The 23,577-nt window shown below is 33.5% G+C and overlaps 1 protein-coding gene across 3 annotated transcripts in view; it reads left to right on the top strand.

Moving 5' to 3' along the window:
* The window catches only part of RPAP2 (RNA polymerase II associated protein 2), a 106,010-nt gene that overhangs the window by 23,771 nt on the left and 58,662 nt on the right, over window positions 1–23,577 (top strand). For all 3 annotated transcript variants that reach the window (XR_014023450.1, XM_081305342.1, XM_081305343.1), the window contains exons 7-10: window positions 7,582–7,617; window positions 9,541–10,471; window positions 17,097–17,179; window positions 20,471–20,551. Coding sequence is in view for 2 of the 3 variants with exons in the window: in XM_081305342.1 (XP_081161468.1) it covers window positions 7,582–7,617; window positions 9,541–10,471; window positions 17,097–17,179; window positions 20,471–20,551 (1,131 nt within the window). In the remaining variant the exon portion in view is untranslated. The remainder of the gene's footprint in view (window positions 1–7,581; window positions 7,618–9,540; window positions 10,472–17,096; window positions 17,180–20,470; window positions 20,552–23,577) is intronic.

The raw sequence follows: 23,577 nt of genomic DNA, 5'->3' as shown, positions 1-23,577 counted from the left end.
TGTCTATAAATAAAATATAAAATAGGGCGGGGTATGTGGTTGAGTGCCCCCGAGTTCAATCTCAAGTTCTCCCCCACTAAAATATATGTATATACACACACACACACATATACGTATGTACACACACATATATATATACACACACACACACAAATATATACTAAATGGTAAATTTATCATATGTATATTTTTACTAAAGTTATATGTGCATGCACGCTGCAGATTGAACCCAGGGTCTGGTACATGCTCTACCACTGGGTTATACTCTTGGCCCTTTTACCACAATTAAAAAGGACAAAAAAAAAAAAAAAAAAAAAAAAAAAAACACCTAGCATATAATAGGCATTAACTATATAACTCTGTGTTAAAATTTTTCTTGCCTTTTGAGACTGAATTTTAGTTCTGAAAAAATATCAAGTGGAAGATTGAGAGAGAGAATTGCTTGAGTCTAGGATTTCAATGCCATCCTGATCAACATAATAAGATCCTGTTTCCCCCCTCCCCCCCAAAAAAAAGTTATGTCGCTGGGAATTTCTTATAAAATTCTTTTAAATTGTATTCCTGATTTACAGCAATGTTTACATGCTGATTACTTCTTGATTCAGCCACACTTGGACTTCATTCTTATTTGAAACTGTTCTGCCTTCATGATCTTGAAGTAAGAGCTTCCCGTCTCTGACCACAGCCTTTATCTCCTCTATAGCTATCAGTCTGCTTTGTAACCTCAATTTGACCTCCTGTCTCCCCTGGCTCTATTCTTCTAGGTTAGCAAGCCCTTTTTATTTTTGTTTTTTTAAGCTCTACAAATAACAAATATAGTGTTGTTCTCTCAGACAATCCCAGGTTCTCCTTTCTCCTGCTATGTCCACTTCCCAAGCTGCAGCCGTTCTTTTTTTCAGTACTTAGGTTGCTAAATGTTATTGGGGAAAGTTATCAACTAAGACCTGTAACACTTCAGATAAGTTACTTCATTTAACGATATCCTCACAGCATCACTAGGGAAATATAATTAAATTACACATTTTGTGGACGGCAGAACTGAGACTCACAGAAGTATAGTGATTCACTCAAGTACTCATGGCTGATACAATGTAGATTTGGGATTTAAACCTTTATCTTCCCAGCACCAAAGCCTGCTTTCCTTTGATCCTATTCACAACTGTGTGCTCAAATTTTTTTCCCCTTCGTTTCTTATTATCTGGTGCATTCAAATCTTTCCTGCTTTCCATAAACCTAATTTGACGCACTACTTTACCGAAACAATTGAGGGCATCCAACAGAATCTTTTTCAACTTTATTGTCTTCATATGCACTCTCATTTCTCTATATCCTCATTGCTAATGGTACCCTCCTCTTTGTTACTGATTCATTTCTTTCTCCAAGACTTCACTTTATTATTTGTTCCCATTTTTCCTCCTTTAAGATCTCCTTTCATACTGATTTCCACCCCACCCCTCACTTTAAAAAAAGAAACTGAAAAATATCCAATCCTATTATCAGTTGGTCATCTTAGCAAGAACCATTTCAAGGGAGTAATGAGAACAGACTTAAGGAGGCAAAGGGTTGATTACTAGACAAGAGAAATGGAATTGAAAATGATGAGTGTAAACTTCTCTAAAGAAAGCTTATAATGAATAAGATACTGGCATAGAATAATCTAATTGTATCACGTTATATACATACATAAATGTACCAAAGTAAATAGCTCCTTTATAGAAAAAAGAAAAGGGATAGTGGATTGTATGACCAAAAAACAGGGTTGAGTTTTGTTTGTCTTTTAGGAGCTAGGGTAGATATAAGCATAATTACATGTTTTTAAAAAGAAAAAAAAATGATATATGGATAATATCTGCTGCAGTCTTGGCTGGGCACAAAATCACGAGCCACTCACAGCTTTGTAGATTCAAACAGCAATTCTTTATTCCTGAACTCACACCGGCCTCTACACACACGTTCTGGGGAAATCCAAGTTCTCCCACACAATTCACATCCCAAATACTTTTCAATTCCACGGGAACTCAAGGATCTGGCGTGCCTGAGGCAGCAGGATACGCCCTATCCCCCCCCCCCCCCCTGGGTACACCTTAAACCTGGAACTTCCCTAAACCCAAGGACAGGATACTCCCTAAAACCTGATCAGCTCTAAATCCGGATCCACCCTGGTCCTTGAGCAAGGTCACCTTACTAAAGCATACATGCAATGTCACAGCGAATGTCCTCTAAGCAACATGGGGTACGCTGGCAAGGAAATTTTGATGCGTCATTCCTACTTGGCAATGGCCCTCAGCAAATACCCTTGAGCAGGAGCTGTAGAATTATCTGTATCTTTTTTTTTTTAAAGTTGTCGATGGACCTTTATTTTATTTACTTATTTATATGCCATGCTGAGAATCAAACCCAGGGCATCACATGTGTTAAGCAAGCACCCTACTGCTGAGCTACAAGTCCAGCCCCTGTATCTATTTTTATAAGCCCAATTTATATGATTCCTCTACAAAACTTTCTGTATTGGCTCAACAGGAAGTTTTTCCTTCATCTCTAATTTCCTATAGTAATTTATATATCTCTCATACTCTTGAATTATATAATCAAAGTGTTATTTCTCTTGATTGTTACAAAGGTTTATTTTAACAAAAAGTTTAAAATGAAAATACACATGATCCAGTTTTTAACACAGAAAAACAGGCCCTTTAGGGGGGGGACATAGATTGCTCTGAACAGCCATTATTTATACTCCATCCAAAACTTCTTGTAAGTTGATACTATTTCCTTGAATTACCACCATTCCAATATTGTTATCTTACCTACAAGTTGCCATATTCACACATTTATCTATCACAAAACTTAAGGAATCAAATATCCACAGTATTCCTTGGACATGTCTGCCACTGTTTTATTTAAATGATAAATTCTTTTCTATTAATTTTTCAGCTTGAAAGGCTAAACTTTACTTATGGTCAACAGTGTAATTATTATGAGTCCTACTGTCTGAGTTTGATTCCTGGCATCATCATTTAATAGCTGTGTAATTTGGGACAAATGACTTACTCTTTCTTATACTTAGTTTCCTTGTCTCTTACATGAGGACGATAGTACTAGCTGCCTCTTTATTATGAAGATTAATAATTGTAAAGCTCTTAGAACATGCAATTTTCTCCTACTAAATCATAAGATCCTTAGGAATAGGAACCTATTTCTATTAGGTTTATGTTTACATTTATGTGGTGCTGAGGATCGAACCAACATAGTCCATACTTATAGTTCAGAATTTGATTTTGGAAGGAATTTTTTGAATGGTGAATACTGGGCATGGTAACTTGTGTCTGTAATCTCAGCAATTTGGGAGACTGAGGCAGGAGCGTCAGAAGTTTGAAGCCAGCCTGGGTAGTGTAATGAGTTCCCCATCTCAAAAAATTCTCTATTTGTAAGTTAGCTATGAGGTTTGAGAAACCAGTTGAATATTACTGTATGTTTTCTTTTTTCTTTCCTTTTCTGTACCAGGAATTGAACCCAGGGGCACTTAACCACTGAGTCACATCCCCAGCCCTTTTTTAATTTTTTTTTTATTTTGAGACAGGGTCTTGATAAGGATAGCTTTGAACTTAAAATCTTTCTGCCTCAGCCTCCCAATCCCTGGGATTATATGCATGCACCACTGTACCTGGCTTTTACACATATTTTCTTACCTACAGTGGTACTCAGACTCCAGTATAGGACTAAGTGCTTGCTAGATAGCTTGGTGATGCCGAACCTTAATAATTTCAGTGAGAATGGCTATAATAATGTGGGATAAAAAGAGTAAGAGAACGGGGGATAGAAATGGGAAGAAGTAGTCAATAGGCAATAAAGCACTCTGTTGTGAATATTAGCACAATATTTAGGCTCCAAAAACCCTTAATGAAAGTTATAAATAGTCCCAGTAGTAGTCAAGGCTAGTCACCATCCAAGCAGTGTCATTTTTTTTTTCTTTGAGTTGCCTTAAAGTCTAAGGCACTTCTGTGAGTAGAAAGCAGTTAACAGGGTAAATGGGATATTTGGGGAAAGATCTGCCAATTTTATTGGCTAAGGAGCAAAGGAAAAAGAAAAACTCAATTACTTTCAGGCAACTCAGTACCCATTGGTTTTAATTTTAATTGTAGTCTGAGGAATTCCTGAACTGCAAAAAAAAAAAAAAAAAAAAAAAAAAAGTCTCCAGATCAGGAATGGCTTCATCCTGTATGCCTCTTGATGTATGTAGTAGGAAGAATCCCTTAATTTACAGTACTTCTCACAACTAATGAGAAGATTGACAAAGAGAGCCCATTCTCTGCAATACCTATTTTGGGGAATGAACAAAAGATGAATGAATTATCTTTGTGATAGTTACATTGTTGGTACTGTGAAGAAAAATATTGCAACTCTGATATTTCTGACTGGCAGCCTCGAAATGTCCTAATTCAAATGAGTTCTGTGCCTGTAATCCCAGCAACTTGGGAGGCTGAGGCAGGAGGATGGCAAGCTCAAAGCCAGCCTCAGCAAAAGTGAGATGCTGGGGCTGGGATTGTGGTTCAGTGGTAGAGCACTTGCCTAGCATGCATGAGGCACTGGGTTCGATCCTCAGCACCACATAAATGTAAAATAAAAGATATTGTGTCCACTTAAACCTAAAAAAATAAATATTGGGCTGGGGATGTGGCTCAAGCGGTAGTGCGCTCGCCTGGCATGGGTGCGGCCCGGGTTGGATCCTCAGCACCACATACAAACAAAGATGTTGTGTCCACTGAAAACTAAAAAATAAATATTAAAAAAAAACTCTCTCTCTCTCTCTCTCTTGCTCTCTCTCGCTCTTTCTCTCGCTCTCTTTTAAAAAAAAATTAAAAATTAAAAATAAATATTAAAAAGAAAAAAGTGAGATGCTAAGCACTCAGTGAGACCCTGTCTCTAAATAAAATACAAAATAGGGATGGGGATGTGGTTCAGTGGTTGAGTTCAATCCCTGGTTACACCTCTGCCTTCCCCCCAAAAAAAGTTCTGATTCCATCTGTTTATTTAACTTGATTTTCTAATTGAAAATTTTGTAATATCACTATCTTTAATGCACCTCTGTTTTAAGCCTTTCAGTGAGATTTATGCTAAGGTTCTTAGCTTCTCTGTAGTGTGTCCCTAAACCCCTGATGTTTCTTTTTTAACCTGTTTTGCAGTCTTTAGACAGTACTTTGAGGAGATGGAGATGCTGATCAGTGGTAGAAAGCTTGCTTAGCATGCATAAGGCCCTGGCTTTATATCCTAGAAGAAAGCATAGAGTGAACACTCTAACATATAGACATAGGCAATGACTTTCTTAATAGGACCCCTAAAGCCTAGGAAATAATGCCAAGAATTAATAAATGGAACAGCATCAAATTTAAAAGCTTCTACACAGCAAAAGAAGCAATTAAGTATGTGAAGAGAGAACCTACAGAATGGGAGAAAATCTTTGCTAGCTAGTCTTCTGAGAGAGGATTAATATCTAGAATATATAAAGAACTCAAAAAACCTAACACCAAAAAACAAAACAAAACAAAACAAAAAAACAACCAAATAACCCAGTTAATAAATAGGCAAATGAACTAACAGACACTTCTCAGAACAAATGCAAATGGCCAACAAATATATGAAAAAATGTTCAACATCATTAGCAGTTATGAAAATGCAAATCAAAACTATATTGAGATTTTATGTTAGAATGGCAGTCATCAAGAATACAAATGAGGGGCCTTTGGTTGTAGTCCAGTGGTAGAGTGTTTGCCTAGCATGTGTGAGGCACTGGGTTTGATCCTCTGGACCACATAAAAATAAAATTTAAAAAAATTAAAGGTATTTTTAAGTGTTTTTTAAAAATAATACAAATAAGAATAAATGCTGGAGAGGATGTGGGAAAGAACACTTTTACACTCTTTATGGGATTGTAAATAAATATGGAAATCAGTATGGAGGCTCTTCAAAAGACTAGGAATGGAACAACATATGACCCATATGACCATTTCTTGGTATTTTATCCTAAAGACTTAAAGCCAGCATATTATATAGTGATAGTGATACATGCATACCCATGTTTATAGCAGAACAATTCACAATAGCCAAACTGTCCATCAGAGAATGAATAAAGAAAATATGGCATATGTATACAATGGAGTTTTATTCAGCCATAAAGAAATAAAATAAAATTATGTCATTTGCAGGAAATGGATGGAACTCAAAACCATTATGTTAAGCAAAATAAGCCAAACTCAAAAGGTCAAGAGTTGTATGTTTTCTCTCATTTGTAGAAACTAGAGAAGAAAAGGGAAAAGGTGCAGGGTCAGGTCTCCTGAAAATCAAAGGGAGATCAGTGGAAGAGAGGAAAGGGACCAGAATGAGTGAGGATGAAAGAGAAAGAGGAAATTCTGGGGAACAATATTAGCCAAATCATTTTGTGAGCATGTGCGAGTACGTAACAACGAATCCTGGTGTTATGTATGACTATGAAGCACCAATAAAAAAATATGGAGGGGGCTGGGGTTGTGGCTCAGTGGTAGAGCTCTCACTTAGCATGTGTGAGGCACTGGGTTCAATCCTCAGCACCACATAAAAATTTGAAAACTTGGGGCTGGGGATGTGGCTCAAGCGGTAACAGGCTCGCCTGGCATGCACGGGGTGCTGGGTTCGATCCTCAGCACCACATAAAATAAAATAAAAATGTTGTGTCCACCGAAAACTAAAAATAATAAATATTAAGAAATTCTCATTCTCTCTCTCTCTCTCTCTCTCTCTCTCTCTCTAAAAAAAAAAAAAAAATTAAAAACTGAAAAATATGTATTTTTTAAAATATATGGGAAAAGAGGCAGTGTTTTCTGAGTCACTTCATAAGTATTTTATGGATGTTTCCTTTCCTCATTCATGAATTTGTTTGCTGTGTTGGTTCCTTTATATTTGGCCTATTAAGAGCTTTCTTTCTCTGTTTTTAATAACTGTGATAGCCAAATATGATTTCTCGTGTTGCATAGTCCTTTTTTTCTTTTTCCTGAAAGTTAAATCACTATATACACTACAGATATGTATATAGTTCATATCCATAGTACAGTGTAACTGCTTTCTCAGAAATTGAGGCACTGGTCTTAATGACTATAGAAGTGATATATAGGAGAATTATAAACATAGTCTCTGCCCTCAAGGAACTTGTAGCCTAGTTAAGAAATCAGAATTAAGCATATGAAAAGCAAAACATAGGTAATAGTTCTGGTAGTAGGCCATAAAGGAGTATATGATGTGTTAATTGTACAGACAATGATAACTCTGGAATTAAGAGATTTGCTTTTGTCCAGGTTAGTCAAGGAAATTTGAACTTAGTACTGAAAACAAACAAATTTTGGATAAGAGACTAACTCAGATTTCTTGTTGAAGAGTTTCATAGTACTTTGTCCTTTTTTTTCTTAGAATCTTTAAATGAACTCTTCTTATTGTATTTTTTACCTAGTGCACTTATAATAAACTCTTGAAAATGTTTTTTACCTAGTGCACTTATAATAAACTCTTGAAAATAAACTCTATAATAATGCCTTCAATTTTCTGTTTTTGTCATAGGCATCCCGATTTTCAGCTGCTGAAGGAAGGACAAAGGTATGGTTGAATCAGTATCACTTACATTCTCTATAGTGTTCATGTTAATAGAAACATTAGGAGTGAACCAGGTGATATGAGTGCTTGGACTTCCTGTGCTGATACATTTTAAGTGTCCTATTTTAGCTCACACAAAGAAATATTTGACATGTTCAGCTTTTTTATTTTGTGATGGTAAGATGATGTGTATGATGTGTTTGATCTCTGATTTATTGTACAGCTGTTCCTACTGAGGAGGTCTAATTGAACCTGTTGAAATATGACACAAACACACCCTCCATCTCAGATACTTGGTTTCTTTATCAGCTAGATTGTACCAATTACATTTGTTGAAAGAATTTTATGATCTTATAGGATCAAGACATTAATTATCAGTTATTTAATTATTTGAAAGCACTAATATAACTTCTAGGCTGTGATTTTTTTTTCCCCTTAAACCCTCCTCATAGGATTGCTTGACCAACCATTGACATCTCTCAAAACATATCCTTTAACTCTCAGCATAAATGTTCCTAGTTAATAACCACAACCTTAGCTACACAGTGTTGAGCACAAGATACTTATTGATGAATGTCTTTATAACTTCAAATTAGTATAGAAAAAAAATTTAATTGCCTTAAAATTCCACAAAAAAGTATGAAATAATATGAAAGTTGATTTTTACTTGTTCTGTTTTTTGAAACTTATACTTTTTTCTTATCTAAGAAATGGTCCCCTTGTTATATAGATTAAATTTTAACTAAACATTACATCTATTTTTTTTAAGAGAGAGAAAGAATTTTTTAATATTTATTTTTCAGTTTTTGGTAGACACAACATCTTTATTTTATTTTATGTGGTGCTGAGGATCGAACCCAGCGCCCCACGAATGCCAGGCGAGTGCGTTACCGCTTGAGCCACATCCCCAGCCCTAAACATTACATCTAATATTGAAAAAAATTGCCATTTTTTCCCCTATCCATAATCTTGCTTTTAGCTTTTTTTTCTTTTACACATCTCCAAGGTATGTTTCAAGTTTGTTTGTTTGTTTTTTAATAATTATCGACAGACCTTTATTTTATTTATTTATATGCAGTGCTAAGAATTGAACACAGTGCCTCACACATGCTAAGCAAGCACTCTACCACTGAGTTACAACCCCAGGCCCCCAGGTGTGTTTCTTAACCCAAAAACTTCCTCATCTGAATGTGTTAAAAGTTCTAATAGGTATGTTTGCTTGAGAACAACTGTTTACCTATCCTTGTTTGTCTCAAGTTGAATTAGCAAAACTACTCTTTGCCTTTACATTTCCCATATTTCTTTATCTTATTCAACTCTAATCTGAAAATTGGAAAGCAGTAATAAGGAAAACCATTATCTTTTATTGTGAGCATTCCATTGTAACTCTTGATTTTTAAATTTTATCTTATATTGAAATTGTTGATTTTTCAGATTTATGGTCCGCTATGATTTTCTTTTGTTTATTTATGGAATTTTCTGTATGATAACCACATTGGAAAACATTTACTCATCTTTTTTTTATCAGAGTTAACCGAGTTCCTGTAATTATATTTTTTGAGAACCCAATAATGAAATTTTCAGGAGAAAAACTTATTTTTTAAAAGTTACTAAAACAGTCACAAAAACATCAAGTAAAAATCAAAATAATTCAGTAGAATGGATTTACTAATTTTTTTTTTTCATTTTCCTGGACTTCTTTAACAACTCAAAATTAAGAGGAACAGCCAAAAGGAAGAAAGGTAGAAGGAGAGCTGTTATCAAATACCTATTGATACAAAGAAATGTGGCTTTCTTCTAAAATAAATATATCAGTGTCTGTAAGGTTATGCCTGAGGAATAAAAGTTGCTACCTTGAAAGTTACAAAGTAAAAGTATCATGGGACTTTCCTGTTATAATTATTTTGTTTATCTTTCCTTTTACAGTGGCCATTCAGGAGAGGAAGTACAGTTATGCAGTAAAGCCATTAAAACATCAGATATTGATAATCCTGGTCATTTTGAAGAGCAATATGAATCTAGTTCTTCTAGCACTTGTAGTGATTGTACCAGTGATAATGAGCAAGACTTTGTTTCCTCCATTCTACCAGGAAACAAACCAAATGCAATGGGTACAAGGCCACAGTTACACCAAAAAAGCAAAATGAAAAAGCAAGTTGGTGAAAAAGCTAACTCCAAACACAGAGACGAAGAACAGACAGTAGTAGATGTCACTGAGCAGTTAGGCAGTTGCAGATTGGATTGTCAGGAGAAAGCTGCTGATTGTGAATTTCCTTTACAGAAAGTAAATACTCAGATTTCTTCATATAGTCCTTTGCATGAAAGATTAAAAGCTTCAGGAAATTTTGAAAATAAATACATGTCAGAAATAACTTTTGTTGGCATAAGTAAGAAAAGTGCTGAGCATTTTAAGACCAAATTTGCCAAATCAAACCAAATTTCTAAGTCAGCCTCTAGTTCCATCCAGATGTGTCCTGAAGTTGCAAAGACAAACTTACTTAAAATTCTAAAACAGACTTTGATTGAATGGAAGACAGAAGAAACTTTGAAGTTTTTGTATGGCCAGAATTATGCTTCTGTGTGTCTGAAACCCTCTCCAGCCTCTCTGGTTAATGAAGAACTTGATGAAGATGACATAAACTCTCACCCAGATAGCCATTCCCCTGTTTTGGTGGAATCTCAGAATAGCCTGGATGAATCTTTACCTTTCAGGGGCTCAAATGCAGCCATTAAACCACTGCCAAGTTATGAGAACTTGAAAAAAGAAACTGAAACATTAAATCTAAGGATCAGGGAATTTTATAGAGGACGATATGTTTTGAATGAAGAAACCACCAAATCACAAGACTTGGAAGAGGTATGTCTTAATGATAAGTGTCAAAATAATGAGTTTCTCCAGGCTGCTAACATTTGGAAAAGTCATAATGAATCTTAGCAGGAAGAAGAATATTAAAGAGTTCTTGTTAAATTTTCAATAAGTATTATTTTGGGTTTTTTTTTTTTTTAACCCAGGGCCTTACATATGTTAAACAAGTGTTTTAACCATTGAACTATATCCCCAGCCCACTAAAAGTTTCTTTAGTGCGTCTGTCTTCTGTTTTAAAATGCATTCTCTACTATTGGCATTACAATTTTACAAATAAGTTGGTTTCCTCCTAATAAATTTTCATAAATTGTGTAATATTTCTCTATAATGTAAAATGAGCCTAGAAAGGTGAAACAAAGTTTTCTTTTAAACCTGGTTCTTCAAACTGGGGATTTAGTTCAGTGGAAGGGCATGCCTAGCATGCATGAGGCCCAAAGTTCAGAATGATAACAACAAAAAAGCCCATTTCTTTTTTTAAGTAGACCCTCTGAAGAAGCTTTTTTCTTTGTTAGTGTGTGGTGTTGGAGATCTCTCCATGTGGTATTTGTGTTTTATTTACATTGAGACTGTATGCAGTAGCATAAACTTAGTTGTTGAATAATAAAATATTTGGCAAGCACACCATTTAAAATATTATAGATGAAAATAATATAATAAAGGGACTTCTTGGAAAATAATGGATATGGAAAATGGGAAAAGTACATTCAGAAAGACCTAGATTTGAATATCTGCTATGTCATTTACTAGTTTTATAAAAACTTAGTTTTTTGAGTCTGTTTGCTCATCTGTAAATAGGACTAATAATAACTTCCCTTGCTCAGTTGTTTTAAAGGGAATGTATGTAAAACATTTATCTCAGTGTGTGACATATAGTTGGTACATAGTAAATAGATATATAGAGAGATTGAATATATCTGTCGAGGTTTAGGAAGAACCTTTTAGTATTTCTGTTACCCATTTTTGGTTCATAGGTTTTGTTTAAGAAATGAAGTCATTTGGCATAAAGAGGAGTAGGTAATGTTTTTACCACAAACTTTGTTACTAAAGATTTCTGAGCAAATATAGCTGTAAGTTTAAAAATACTTTTGGAGGGGCTGTGGTTGTGGCTCAGCGGTAGAGCGCTTGCCTCGCATGTGCAAGACCCTGGGTTCGATCCTCAGCACCACATACAAAAATAAACAAGTGAAATAAAGGTGTTGTGTCCAGCTACAACTAAAAAATAAATATTTTTTTAAAATACTTTTGGATATTTGGAAGAGGGCAGAAATGGGAATATAGTAAAAATTTAGAAATTTCTTTCTGTAAATGTTTCTCCTAGGCTAGCACCATACTTGAAAGCGCATCAACTGTATTATTGGACAGCATCAAAAACTTTTATTAAACTGAGAGAAGTATTGGTCTTTCTTAAGTTGTATATCACTTGTTTTATCATTTTTGTGCTTGTAAGCCTTAAAAAGAAAAACCTGATACCTGAAAGGTTCGCATTTTCCTCTATTGCATAACATTTTTAAACTTTCATTGACCTATAATGCAAACAGTAAATATACAGCTTATAGAATATTTATTCACATGTGAACACATGCATGAAGTCACTACACAGACCAAATTCATTATAAGTAAACTAGATACCCCATTTATGTCTGCTCCATATCTTACCTCTTTATAAAATTAGTAGTTGCTATTATAGCATAGATTAGTTTTGCCAGTTTTTGAACAGTATGTGTATTCCTTGGTATCCCATTTACTTTATAAAATATTATGATTGTGATTCAACTTATGTTGTTGCACATAGCTGTAGATCATTCTTTCATTGCTGTGCAGTACTCTGTTATATAAATCCAGTGTTCAGTCCCGCCCCCATCCTTCAGTGGTTGCCAGAAACCAAATATTATATTCACTATGTTTTTTCCTAAACATACATACTTATGAGAATGTCTAATTGGGGGAATGTGGCTCGGTGATAGAGGTCTTGCCTAGCATGTACAAGGCATTGGATTCAATCCCCACCACCACAAAAACAAACAAAAAAGTCTAATTGTCACATGAAGAGATTAACAACAATAACTAACAATAAAATAAAAGAATTATAATAATATAAAAGTTATAATAAAAAGTTACAAACAACATAAACACTATTTTATATTATAAAAGTTATAAAGTTGTAATAAAAGTTATTTGAATGTAGTCTCTCTCAAAGTATCTTGTACCGTACTCACCTTTCTTGTAATGATGAGAGATAACAGTGCCCATGTGATGAGATGAAGTGAACTAGTGCTAGACACATTTGACCTTCTGACAATATGTCAAAAGAATCATCTGTTTTGGGTAATCATGGATCATCAAGTCATAATTATGTCAAAGTGTGACTGCAGAGGTTGCAGTCCTTTAGAAAGGTGACTTTAATGCTATGATTCATCCAAGGATCATAATCCCTAATTTTGTCCTTTAATGTTTGTGCAATTTGAAACACTTGAGCAAATTTCAGTAATGGCCATATTGCTGATTCTGCTTCCATTTCATCATTGTCCTCTTCCTCTTGTAGATGATTCAACCAGTTCTTCCTCATTTGTTAATACTTCTTCGTAGTCTTCACTGTTTCCACTTTTTCACCAAACACATTGACAAATCCTTCTCCACCAACTTGTCTTTACCACATGAATGCTTTTCCTAACTTCATCAATCCCTGAAAAGCCTTTAAAATCATTTACAATTTCACTCTATCATTTCTTCCAGCAAACATGTAGTTTCTGGCTTTTACTCATTTATTACAGCTTTGATGAATGTTGTAATATCAGCAATAGCAAATGATTCTCAGGACTGTAGTATGTCTAAAGTAAAGTCTGCATCAATTGCTGATCAAATACCAGATGGAGGTTTGTGGCCTTGGGAAACCAAATAATGCCTTAGTGAAGGCCCTGAAACAATGAGGTAAAAACACAACTGTGACGTTTCCATTTTCATGGCAAACAAATTCAGAATAATCAGGTGTTTTATTTATAGGATTTTAAAATTCCAACCTGTTCTTTTCCAAGCTTTTTTTTTTTAACTTCTAAGATGAAGTGTCAATGAAACCATCCCATAAACAAGATGTCTGCTACCCATGCTTTCTGATTATGCTGCAAGAACAAGGACAGATAACTTTTGCTTTCTTTTTGAGAGTAGGTAGGTTCTTGGCTGTATACGTTGAACTTGGCTTTATTATATGCCCTGCAGCATTGCCACACAGTGCCAGAGTTATCTGTCCTTCCATATTTTATGCACTGGTGCCACTTGTGCACTTTTATGAATGTAGATTCTGTTGGGCATCTTTTTTCAAAAGAGGCCTGTTTCGTAACAATTTAAAACTTGCTTTTAATAGGATCACAAAGGTGATACTATTTCAGATCTGCTGCAAATGTGGCAGCAGATTTCTTCATTGACAGATGCACCCTCTCCAGTAACTTTTATATTTGTTAATCCAAATTATTCTTGAATCTGTCTTGCCTTTATTTATAGTAAATGGCTTGGTCTCATTTGTTTTAGGAGATCCCTTGCTGAAATCATCGAATAGGCTGCATACTCTATAGCACAATAAATTGCTCTCAGTATGAACACATTTTCTGTTTATTTCTTCTAATCACAAGCCTTTTCCATCTTAACTAAGCAGTTACATGCTCTTTATTTCTTTATTTCTGAAAATTTCCATTTAATATTTTTAGACCATGACTGATCACAGGTAACTGACATCATGGATAAGGGGGACTACCAGAATTTTTTTTATATCAATGGAAATTTTGGCTGTTTCTAGTTTGGGGCTATTATGAAATGTGCTGTAATGAAATTTCTTATATATGTCTTCTAGTGTGCATGCAGTTCTGAAGGATATGTGTCACTAGGTCATAGAATATGTACATATGCAATTACATTAGATAATGACAGTTTTTCAAACTGATTTACTGCTGTTTGAGGGTTCCTTTACTTTTTTCTTTGCTGTTGTTATTTTTAGCCATTCTCATACTATCGCTTGATGGTTATAGTACATTTATTTGATTAACGAATCAAATACTTTCATGTTCATTGCTTGACCATTTGGAGAGTCTCTTGTGAAGTACCTATTGAAGTCTTTTTTCCATTTACCTATTAAAGTGTCTCAGTTTTTAAAAAATTTATTTGTAGGACTTCTTTATCAGTTATGTGTATTACAAATATTTTTCACTCTGAAACTTGCCCTTTCAATTTCTTGACTCCAGTTTTTTAATTGTTCCCTGTAGTAACATCTTTTTTAAATTTTTTTTTTCTTAATTGCTAGGTGAATGCTCTACTGTTGAGCCACAACCCTAGCCCCCTCAGTAGTAACATCTTTATGAAATCTTAGTCCAGATTGTTTATCTTCTAGATGCTTTATTGTTTTTCATTTCATATTTAGATCTGCAATTCATCTGGAAATGAGTTTGTTTCTTTGTTTTTGTACTAAGAAGTATGGATCAGATGTCATTTTTTTCCCATTTGGATATCCAGTTTATTCAGTAGCATGTATTAAAATGAGTCTCCTGGGCTGGGGTTGTAGTTCAGTGGTAAAGTGTTTGCCTCTCACATATCAGGCACTGGGTTCAACTCTCAGCACCACATAAAAATAAAATAGAGCCATTGTGTCCACCTACAACCAAAAAAAAAAAAAATGTTTTTAAAGAAATGAGTTCCCACTTCTCTACAGCTATAGTTTGAACCTTGTCAAAAATAAAATGTTTATAAAATGTGTGGGTAAATTGGTCTATTTCTCTTCTTGAGCTAATACCATGCTAATTAGGTTAGCTGTATAATAAGTTTTGATATCTGTATGATAAATCCCTCCATCTAATTCTTTATTAAGTTTGCCCTGACCATTCTTCTCTTTTTCTTTCCTTATAAATTTTAAAATCAGTTTACCATAGTACTGATTGGGAAGGGGACTGTTAGGACTTTTATCGGGGTTACATCTAATTTGTATGTAAATCAGTTTGGAGAGAATTGACATCTTTACATTATAGACTTCAACTTGTGAATGTAGTATGACTTTCCTTTTTTAAAAATCTGCTTTAATGGGGTTGGGGTTGTGGCTCAGCAGTAGAGCACTCGCCTAGCACATGTGAGGTACTAGGTTCGATCCTCAGCACCACATAAAAATAAATAAGTAAAATAAAGGTATTGTGTCCAACTACAACTAAAGAAAATTTTTTTAAATCTGCTTTAACATTGTTCAGTAATCATAGATTTTTGCACAGGGGTCTTAAACAGGTTGCATTTCATTTATTCCTAAGTATCTGGTTCCTATAAGCTATTGTAAATGGTATCATTAAAAAAATTTTTTTCCCAAGGGCTGAGTTGTTGCTCAGAGGTAGAGTGCTTGCCTAGCATGTGTGAGGGCCTGGATTTGAGTCTCAGTGCCACATAAAAATAAATAAAATGAAGGTGTTGTGTCCATCTACAAGCAAAAAATATTTTTTTTAAGTTTTTTTTCCTGACTTTTATGTAGAAAATCAATTTTCATGTATTGACCCTATAGCCAGTAACTTTGCTAGACTACTTAAATTATGAGTTCTAATAACTTATAATAATTAGTAGTTCTAATAACTTATTTGTAGTGCTGGAATGTAGTTCAGTAATACAGTGCTTTCATACCATACATGAAGCCCTAGGTTCAATCCCCAGTACTTTTTTCCCTCCTGCATTCTAGCCCTTATTCCCAGTATTTCTTTCTTTTTTTTCTCTCTTTAGCACATTTTTAAAATTTTTAAAATTTTTTCCCAAATAGTTATACATGACAGTAGAATGCATTTTGACACATTGTACACAAAACCTGGTATTTCTTTATCTTATTTTGCTGGCTTAGACATCCAGAACATTGGGTTTCCTTGTCTCATTCTCTGTCTCAGAAGCAACACTTTAAATTTTTACCACTAAGTATGTTTGTTTTAAACTTTCTTATAGATTCCTCTTTATCTGCTCATAGATGTTTCCTTCTATTTCTAATTCACTAATTATTATCACAAATGGATAGTGGATTTTAATAGGTTAATTTCATGTGCCTTTTAAGATGATCATTTGAGAGATTTTTATTATAATTAATTGCATTTATTTTTACTATTAAATCAACCTTACAGTCTTATAATAAAACCAATTTGATTGAGCTCTGATAACCTTTTTTTTTAATATTTGTTTTAGTTGTAGGTGGACACAATAACCTTTATTTTATTTTTATGTGGTTTGATTTCTATTGTCTGCCATTTTTAGAAGCAAAACTTTCCATAATATATTTTATAATATTATAAAAATATTTGCTAATTTTAGTCTTTGAACCCCACATTTGTATAGCACTTAGTAGTTTACAGAATCCTTTTGTATACATTTTCTTATTTAATATAGGAGGTATTCATGTTTCTATTATACTGATCAGAAAACTTTCAAAGAAACTAGATGATTCAAGTAAGCAATGACTCAAGCTGAGCTGATACTCAGATTTAAATCTTTTAAATCTCAAGTCTGGTTTATTTCCTTTTATATCACAGGTGTAATCTTTTGTGCTTAATGTTTATTGTTCTACTTTTAAAAGAATGTAAATTCATTATTCTGTTTTGTTTTGTTGAAAAATGTGATCCAGCATGATCCCACCTTTCCACTGATAGATTCAAGTTCCCAGAACCAGATTAGAAAACGCATCGTTCTTGAAAAATTGAGCAAAGTGTAAGTATGTAATTGTCATCCCAGTTTGTAATATTTTAAAATTAACAATATTATGATTTCATAATTTGCAAATGTTACCCTTCAATTTTAAACATTAAAAATTTTTTTCTTTTAATATTTTTTTAGTTGTCAAAAGACCTTTATTTTATTTATTTATATACGGTGCTGAGAATTGAACCCAGAGCCTCACACGTGCTAGGCAAGCGCTCTACCACTGAGCCACAACCCCAGTCCCAATTTTAAACATTTCGAAAAATAGTAAGAAAAGTTTACATGAATGTCTGCACTTGAAATTTTTATATTGTTAAGCTACTGTATCCCAGAGATACTAAATTTTGTGTTGAAGACAGACCACCACCATAAAGAGGAAGGTTGAGATTCTAAACTACCTCACTCCCTCTTAATAATCCAGTGAAGTCAGGGGAAAACTATCAAAGCTAGATCATTTAAATACTGATTTGTGGTAAATGTGTCATGTTAGTTTTATATGTGAATAAGAGGTTGTTAAAGTTTTAAAGGTCTGTTAACTCACTCTACCTACATATTCATAGAATCATTTCACACTCAGCAACGTTTTTTGTTTAGCTCAACTCTGCACTTTAAGCTTCCTGTAGCAGAAATGATTGTTCTTATAATTAGCCCAATCATAAATGACGCAAAAATTGCTATTTTGGTTTCTCGGTGAAAAGGGGCTTGAAAATCTTTTTTTCCAGAGATGTGAGGGCTGTCTTGAACTTTTCAGCCTGCACATTTTTTTTTTTTTTTTTAGCAGAAAACATGAGAAAGTGTGTCAATCATTGTTTCAGGACTTGTAAATAAAGAGAAGTCTTAATTTTGTAGTAGTTTGAAAATAAGAAAAATGTCATAATGTTTTGAGCAATTGAGATATAAAATGTTTACTTGTGATATAATGGAAAGTAAGATAATTTTGCTTTAAAGTATGTACTTCTCAAACCACCCTTGAAATCCTTTTTTATTTGCTTTGTATCTTGACTTGGTAATGTACAAAAAACAGAATCAAGAGGAACTACTATAATTTTTACATTTTAAATAAATGTTTAGGGGCTGGGATTGTAGCTCAGTAGTAGAGTGCTTGCCTAGCACATGTGAGGTACTGGGTTCAATTCTCAGCACCACATATAAATAAATAAAATAAAGGTCCATCAACACCAAAAAAAATTTTTTTAAAATAAATAAATGTTTAATATTTATGCAGTATCTGCTGTGGGTAGGCCCTTCATATACAATAAATCCATTAATAGTTTTGCCTTTTATATGATCTTCATACTTGTTTATTTGCTTCTATTAAATATTAATATAGAAAGCAGTATAAAAGACTACCTTATTCACAATACAGAAGATATTAGAATTTAGTTACAAAGATTTTGAAAGTAGGGTTAGATTATCCGTACTGTTGTGTATTTAGTAGATAAGAATTTATATAGAAATAGTTTTCTAGACTTTAGAATATACAGTTTTAAATTTGAGACCATACAGACATGTCATCGAAGCAGTCTACGCATCCTGGGTTTTGGCTAAAACAGAGGATGCCAGAAAGAACTTTGCTAGAAATCCATATTACTGATACTGGCACAAGAATTGAATTGAGAAGGGATGGAATCACTTAAGAGAAAGCACAAAGAGCATTGAAAACAAAACTAATTATGGTGGCATGGGTTTTTGAGGTCATTTACAAGTTTATGAAAGCAGTTTGTCATTTTCTCATTATAAAAGTAACACCTTTTTTGATCTCTGATTTGAACAAACCAATTGTAAAAAGACATTTTTAATAACCAGAGGGAAATAAATTTGTACTGGATATTAGATGTTATAAAGCAATTATTTGGTTGAGTATGATAATTTTAAATACAGAGAAGTTATGTTTGTGTTTAGAGAAACAAATAGAAATAGAAATCCAATGACATGATGTCAGGAATTTGGTTTACTTTAAAATATCACTATAAAAAAAGGAAGGAAAATGAAACCAATATAGGAAAATATTGAAATGTTGAATCTGGAAATAGATAATGAGGTTATTATTACTGTTCTATTCTGGAACATTTTTGAAACTTTCATAATTTTTTTTTAAAAGATAGTGCTTGTTGGAGAATAGTTAGCAATACAGAAATAGTATAAAGGAGGAAATGAAAGTCAAATCACCTGTAATCCCACCACTTGATAATAACCTTTATTAATATTTTGATGTTTATATATATTATATGTATGGTGTATGTATGTTCATTCCCTTTGGTTCCCTCTGTTGTAGGAACATAGAAAGAATGAAATGTTTGATATGTAATAGGTATTATATATAGAAACATTACATGTTTTTATAAAAATGGGATAATACTATGAATGCATTTTTAATTTAACATTTATCATATCTTTCTACATTTTCAAAAACAGAGCATAGTGGTGTAAAATACCACTACAGCCAGGTACAGTGGTGCATACCTCTTATTCTAACTACTTAGGAGGCTGAATCAGTAGGATGGCAAGTCTGAGGTCAGCCTGGGCAGCTTAGACCCTATCTCAAAATAAATAAATAAATATTTTTTAAAAAAAGAACAATAGATTGACATTATTTTCAGGGTTTTGTTACAATTTATTAAATGTGTATATCATAATTTATTTAATCAATCACCTTGTTTCTGGTTTTTCACTACTAAAATTATTTCTATAGCAAGCATTTTTTTTTTTAAAGAGAGAGAGACAGAGAGAGAGAGAGAGAGAGAGAGAGAGAGAGAGAGAATTTTTTAATCTTTATTTTTTAGTTTTCGGCGGGCACAACATCTTTTGTTTGTATGTGGTGCTGAGGATCGAACCCGGGCCGCACGCATGCCAGGCGAGCGCGCTACCACTTGAGCCACATCCCCAGCCCTATAGCAAGCATTTTTTTATTTGATTATTTCCTTAAGATAAATTTTTGTCATAATAAAACTATTGACTCAAAGAATATTCACAATTAAAATGTTAAGATATATTGCCAAATTGCTTTTCGGGTAAGAAAAACTAAGGACAAAATACAGATGGCCAAAAATGATTTTGCATTTTAGTGCTTTACACTATAGCGTAGACTACAAAGTAGAGCATAGAGTTACTATGAAATGTTTCCTTTTGACTTCTTACCAGTCATAATCTAGTTTAACTGTTTAAAATCATGACCACTTCCACCTAAGTTCCATTATTGCCTTCGGCAGATCCAGAGTTACACATGATCCAATGTATGTTTTTATATAATTAAATTAAATTATAAAAGAAATGTAACTTTTTTTTTTTTTTACATTTCAGATTGCCTGGACTTTTGGGTCCTCTTCAGATTACATTAGGAGATATTTATACTCAACTTAAAAATCTTATCCGAACTTTCAGGTTAGTGTTATTATTTTAATTTTTCCTTCTGAGTTATTTTTACTTTATTGATTACTATAGAATCCATTAGACTAAGACATGTTTTCTTCTCATCTAAACATTACTTCTTGTTGTTTATTTAATGCAACTCCTTACTTGTATAAATCTTGGTATATTCACTTTAGATAAGAATAACATAAAATTAAGAAGGAAAGTTTTTTTAAAATATATTTTTTATATATTTATTTTATTTTATTTATTTGTATGTGGTGCTGAGGATCGAACCTAGGGCCTCACATGTGCTAGGCAAGTGCCCCACCACTGAGCCACAAACCCTTCCCAGAAGGAAAGTTTTGTCTATGACACAAAACCAGTAACATTGTTGATTTTAGAGGAATAGTAAATATGTATCAGATTACCATCCCTGTGCTAGGCACTGTGGGCAAAAGAAGCATAATGCCCCCCCTCAGGGAAGAACTTGCCTATGAGAAGGAAAGATGAGTACAGTGAACAATAAAAGATAACAGTATTGTATTGAGTAGAACTGACTTGAGGTACTTAGAACTATAAAGAAAGGGAGACTAGAGAATTTATATCAATTGTGAAGTTCTGGTTGATAAAACATGCACATACGGTCATTTTATTTAATTTTTTCTAGGATGTTTATATTTGAAAGTGAGTGTTTGGGTAATAATAAGTCTGACATGATTTGTCTAGTAGTTACTGATTTTGTTACTCATGAATTGTGGAAACGATCCAATTTCAAAATTATTAACACACAAATTCAGGGATGCCAGTAATCATCCTCTTATTGGCCTATACTTAAGATTGACTGATTAAATGCCAAAAAGAGGGTTTAAGTCAAATAATATGGTCAAAGTGGAACTTTTCTGCATCCTTCTTAGTGATGAAGAAAGTCAGTAGATTTTTTAGGTATTCTGTCTTATACCTATCACAGAACCATGCAGCCTAATGAAAGGAATAACTGTGCTAAAAGTAAAAAGTTTGATAAAGTTTGACTAGATATATACAGTGTGGAAACACTGAAGTTTATGATTCCTTCAGGATTTATCAGGGAGTGAATATTACACTAACATGAAGTTTAACTGAGGAAAAATGAAGATCAGGGGAATTATTCTTTGTTTTCTTCCTTTTTTAAATATTTATTTTCTGTAGTTGGACACAATACCTTTATTTTATTTATTTATTTTTATGGGGTATTGAGGATCAAACCCAGGGCCTTGCACATGCAAGGTGAGCGCTCTACCACTGAACCACAACCCCAGCCCCTGTTTCCTTCCTTTTTTAAAAGACTTGTCATTCAACTTCCTGCAGACAATGTAATAATTACTATGCTGGACAAATTGGTGAAGGGACTGAAGACTCATCAGAAGAGATATTAGAGTCCTCTTGAATTACACTTTTCTTTTTTGTTTTGCCCTGCTTATTTAGGAAAGAATAAATAGCATACATTTTCTAGTGATTTATTTTTTCTTTAGATCTAATTGGATAGCATCTTTGGAAAAAAAGTATTCCAAAGTTCTCAGAACTTACCAGAAACACATAGGAAAAAAATGTTAAACTACCTTAGATACTTCTAATCAGTGAGATTTGCTCAAATTTGAGGGCTGATTATATTTGCCTGGGGAGCCTTTAATAATTGATACCCATGTCCTATTTTTTCATTGTCAACGCCAAGCATTCTTGATGCCTTCAGTATTTTCAAATTTTATTGGAGTACAAGTTTTCAAAATAATTTATAATTATCTTCTGTATTTCTGTAGTGTCTGTTGTGATTTTTTTTTTTCTTCATGGACATTAGTAATTTGAGTTTTCTCCCTCCTTTTCTTCATTAGCATGGCTAAGGGTCTGCTAATTTTGTTTGTTTTCTCAAAGAACCAACTTTTTGTTTTGTCAATTTTTTCAATTGTTTCTTTTGCTTCAATTTCATTGATTTCAGCTCTAATTTTAATTATTTCCTGTCTTCTACTGCTTTTGGTGCAGATTTGTTCTTCTGTTTCTAGGGCTTTGAAATGTAATGTTAAATCATTTATCTGTTGACTTTGTCTTCTTTGAAGGAATGAACTCCATGCAGTGAACTTTCCTCTTAGAACTACCTTCATAGTGTCCCAGAAATTTTGATGTGTTGTGTCTGTCTTCTCATTCACCTCTAAAAATTTTTTAATCTCCTTCTGGATGTTTTCTGAACCCATTGTTCATTCAGTAGCATATTATTTAGTCTCCAGGTGTTGGAGTATCTTTTATTTCTTATTTTATCATTGATTTCTAATTTCATTCCATTATGATCTGATAGAATGCAGGATAGTACCTTAACTTTTTTTTATATTTGCTGAGTTGCTTTGTGGCATAATATAGTGTATTTTAGAGGAGTATCTATGTGCTGCTGAGAAGAAAGTGTATTCGCTTGTTGAAGGATGAAATATTCTATATATGTCAGTTAAGTCTAAGTTATTGATTCTGTTATTGAATCTTTGTTCTGCTTTTGTTTGCAAGATCTATCCAGTAATGAAAGAGGTGTGTTGTGGTCTGTTTGACTATTGAACTTGAGAAGAGTTTGTTTGATGAGCATAGATGCTTCATTGTTTGGGGCATATGTATTTATAATTGTTAAGTCCTGTTGATATATGATTCCTTTGAGCAGTATGCAGTGTCCTTCTCTATCCCTTTTGATTAACTTTAGCTTGAAGTCTACTTTATTTGATATGAGGATGGAAACTCCTGCTTGCTTCCATAGTCCATGTGAGTGGTATGATTTTTCCCAATCTTTTACCTTCAGTCTGTGTTTGTCTTTTCCTATGAGATGAGTCTCTTGGAAGCACCAAATTATTGGGTCTTGTTTTTTTTTAATCCAGTCTGCTGGTCTATGTCTTTTGATTGATTGGTGAGTTTAGGCTATTAACATTCAGAGTTATTATTTGATTTGTATTCCTAGCCATTTTTGTTTATTTTTGGTATTTAACTTAACTTGGTTTCTCCTCTGATTAGTTTTTCCTTTAGTGTAATACCTCCCTCTGCTGATTTTCATC

This window comes from Spermophilus citellus, assembly GCF_964194105.1.
Source record: "Spermophilus citellus genome assembly, chromosome: 9".
Classification (NCBI taxonomy): domain Eukaryota; kingdom Metazoa; phylum Chordata; class Mammalia; order Rodentia; family Sciuridae; genus Spermophilus; species Spermophilus citellus.
Note: the sequence above shows the minus strand (reverse complement) of the source record. Positions and strands in the feature narration are given on the sequence as shown.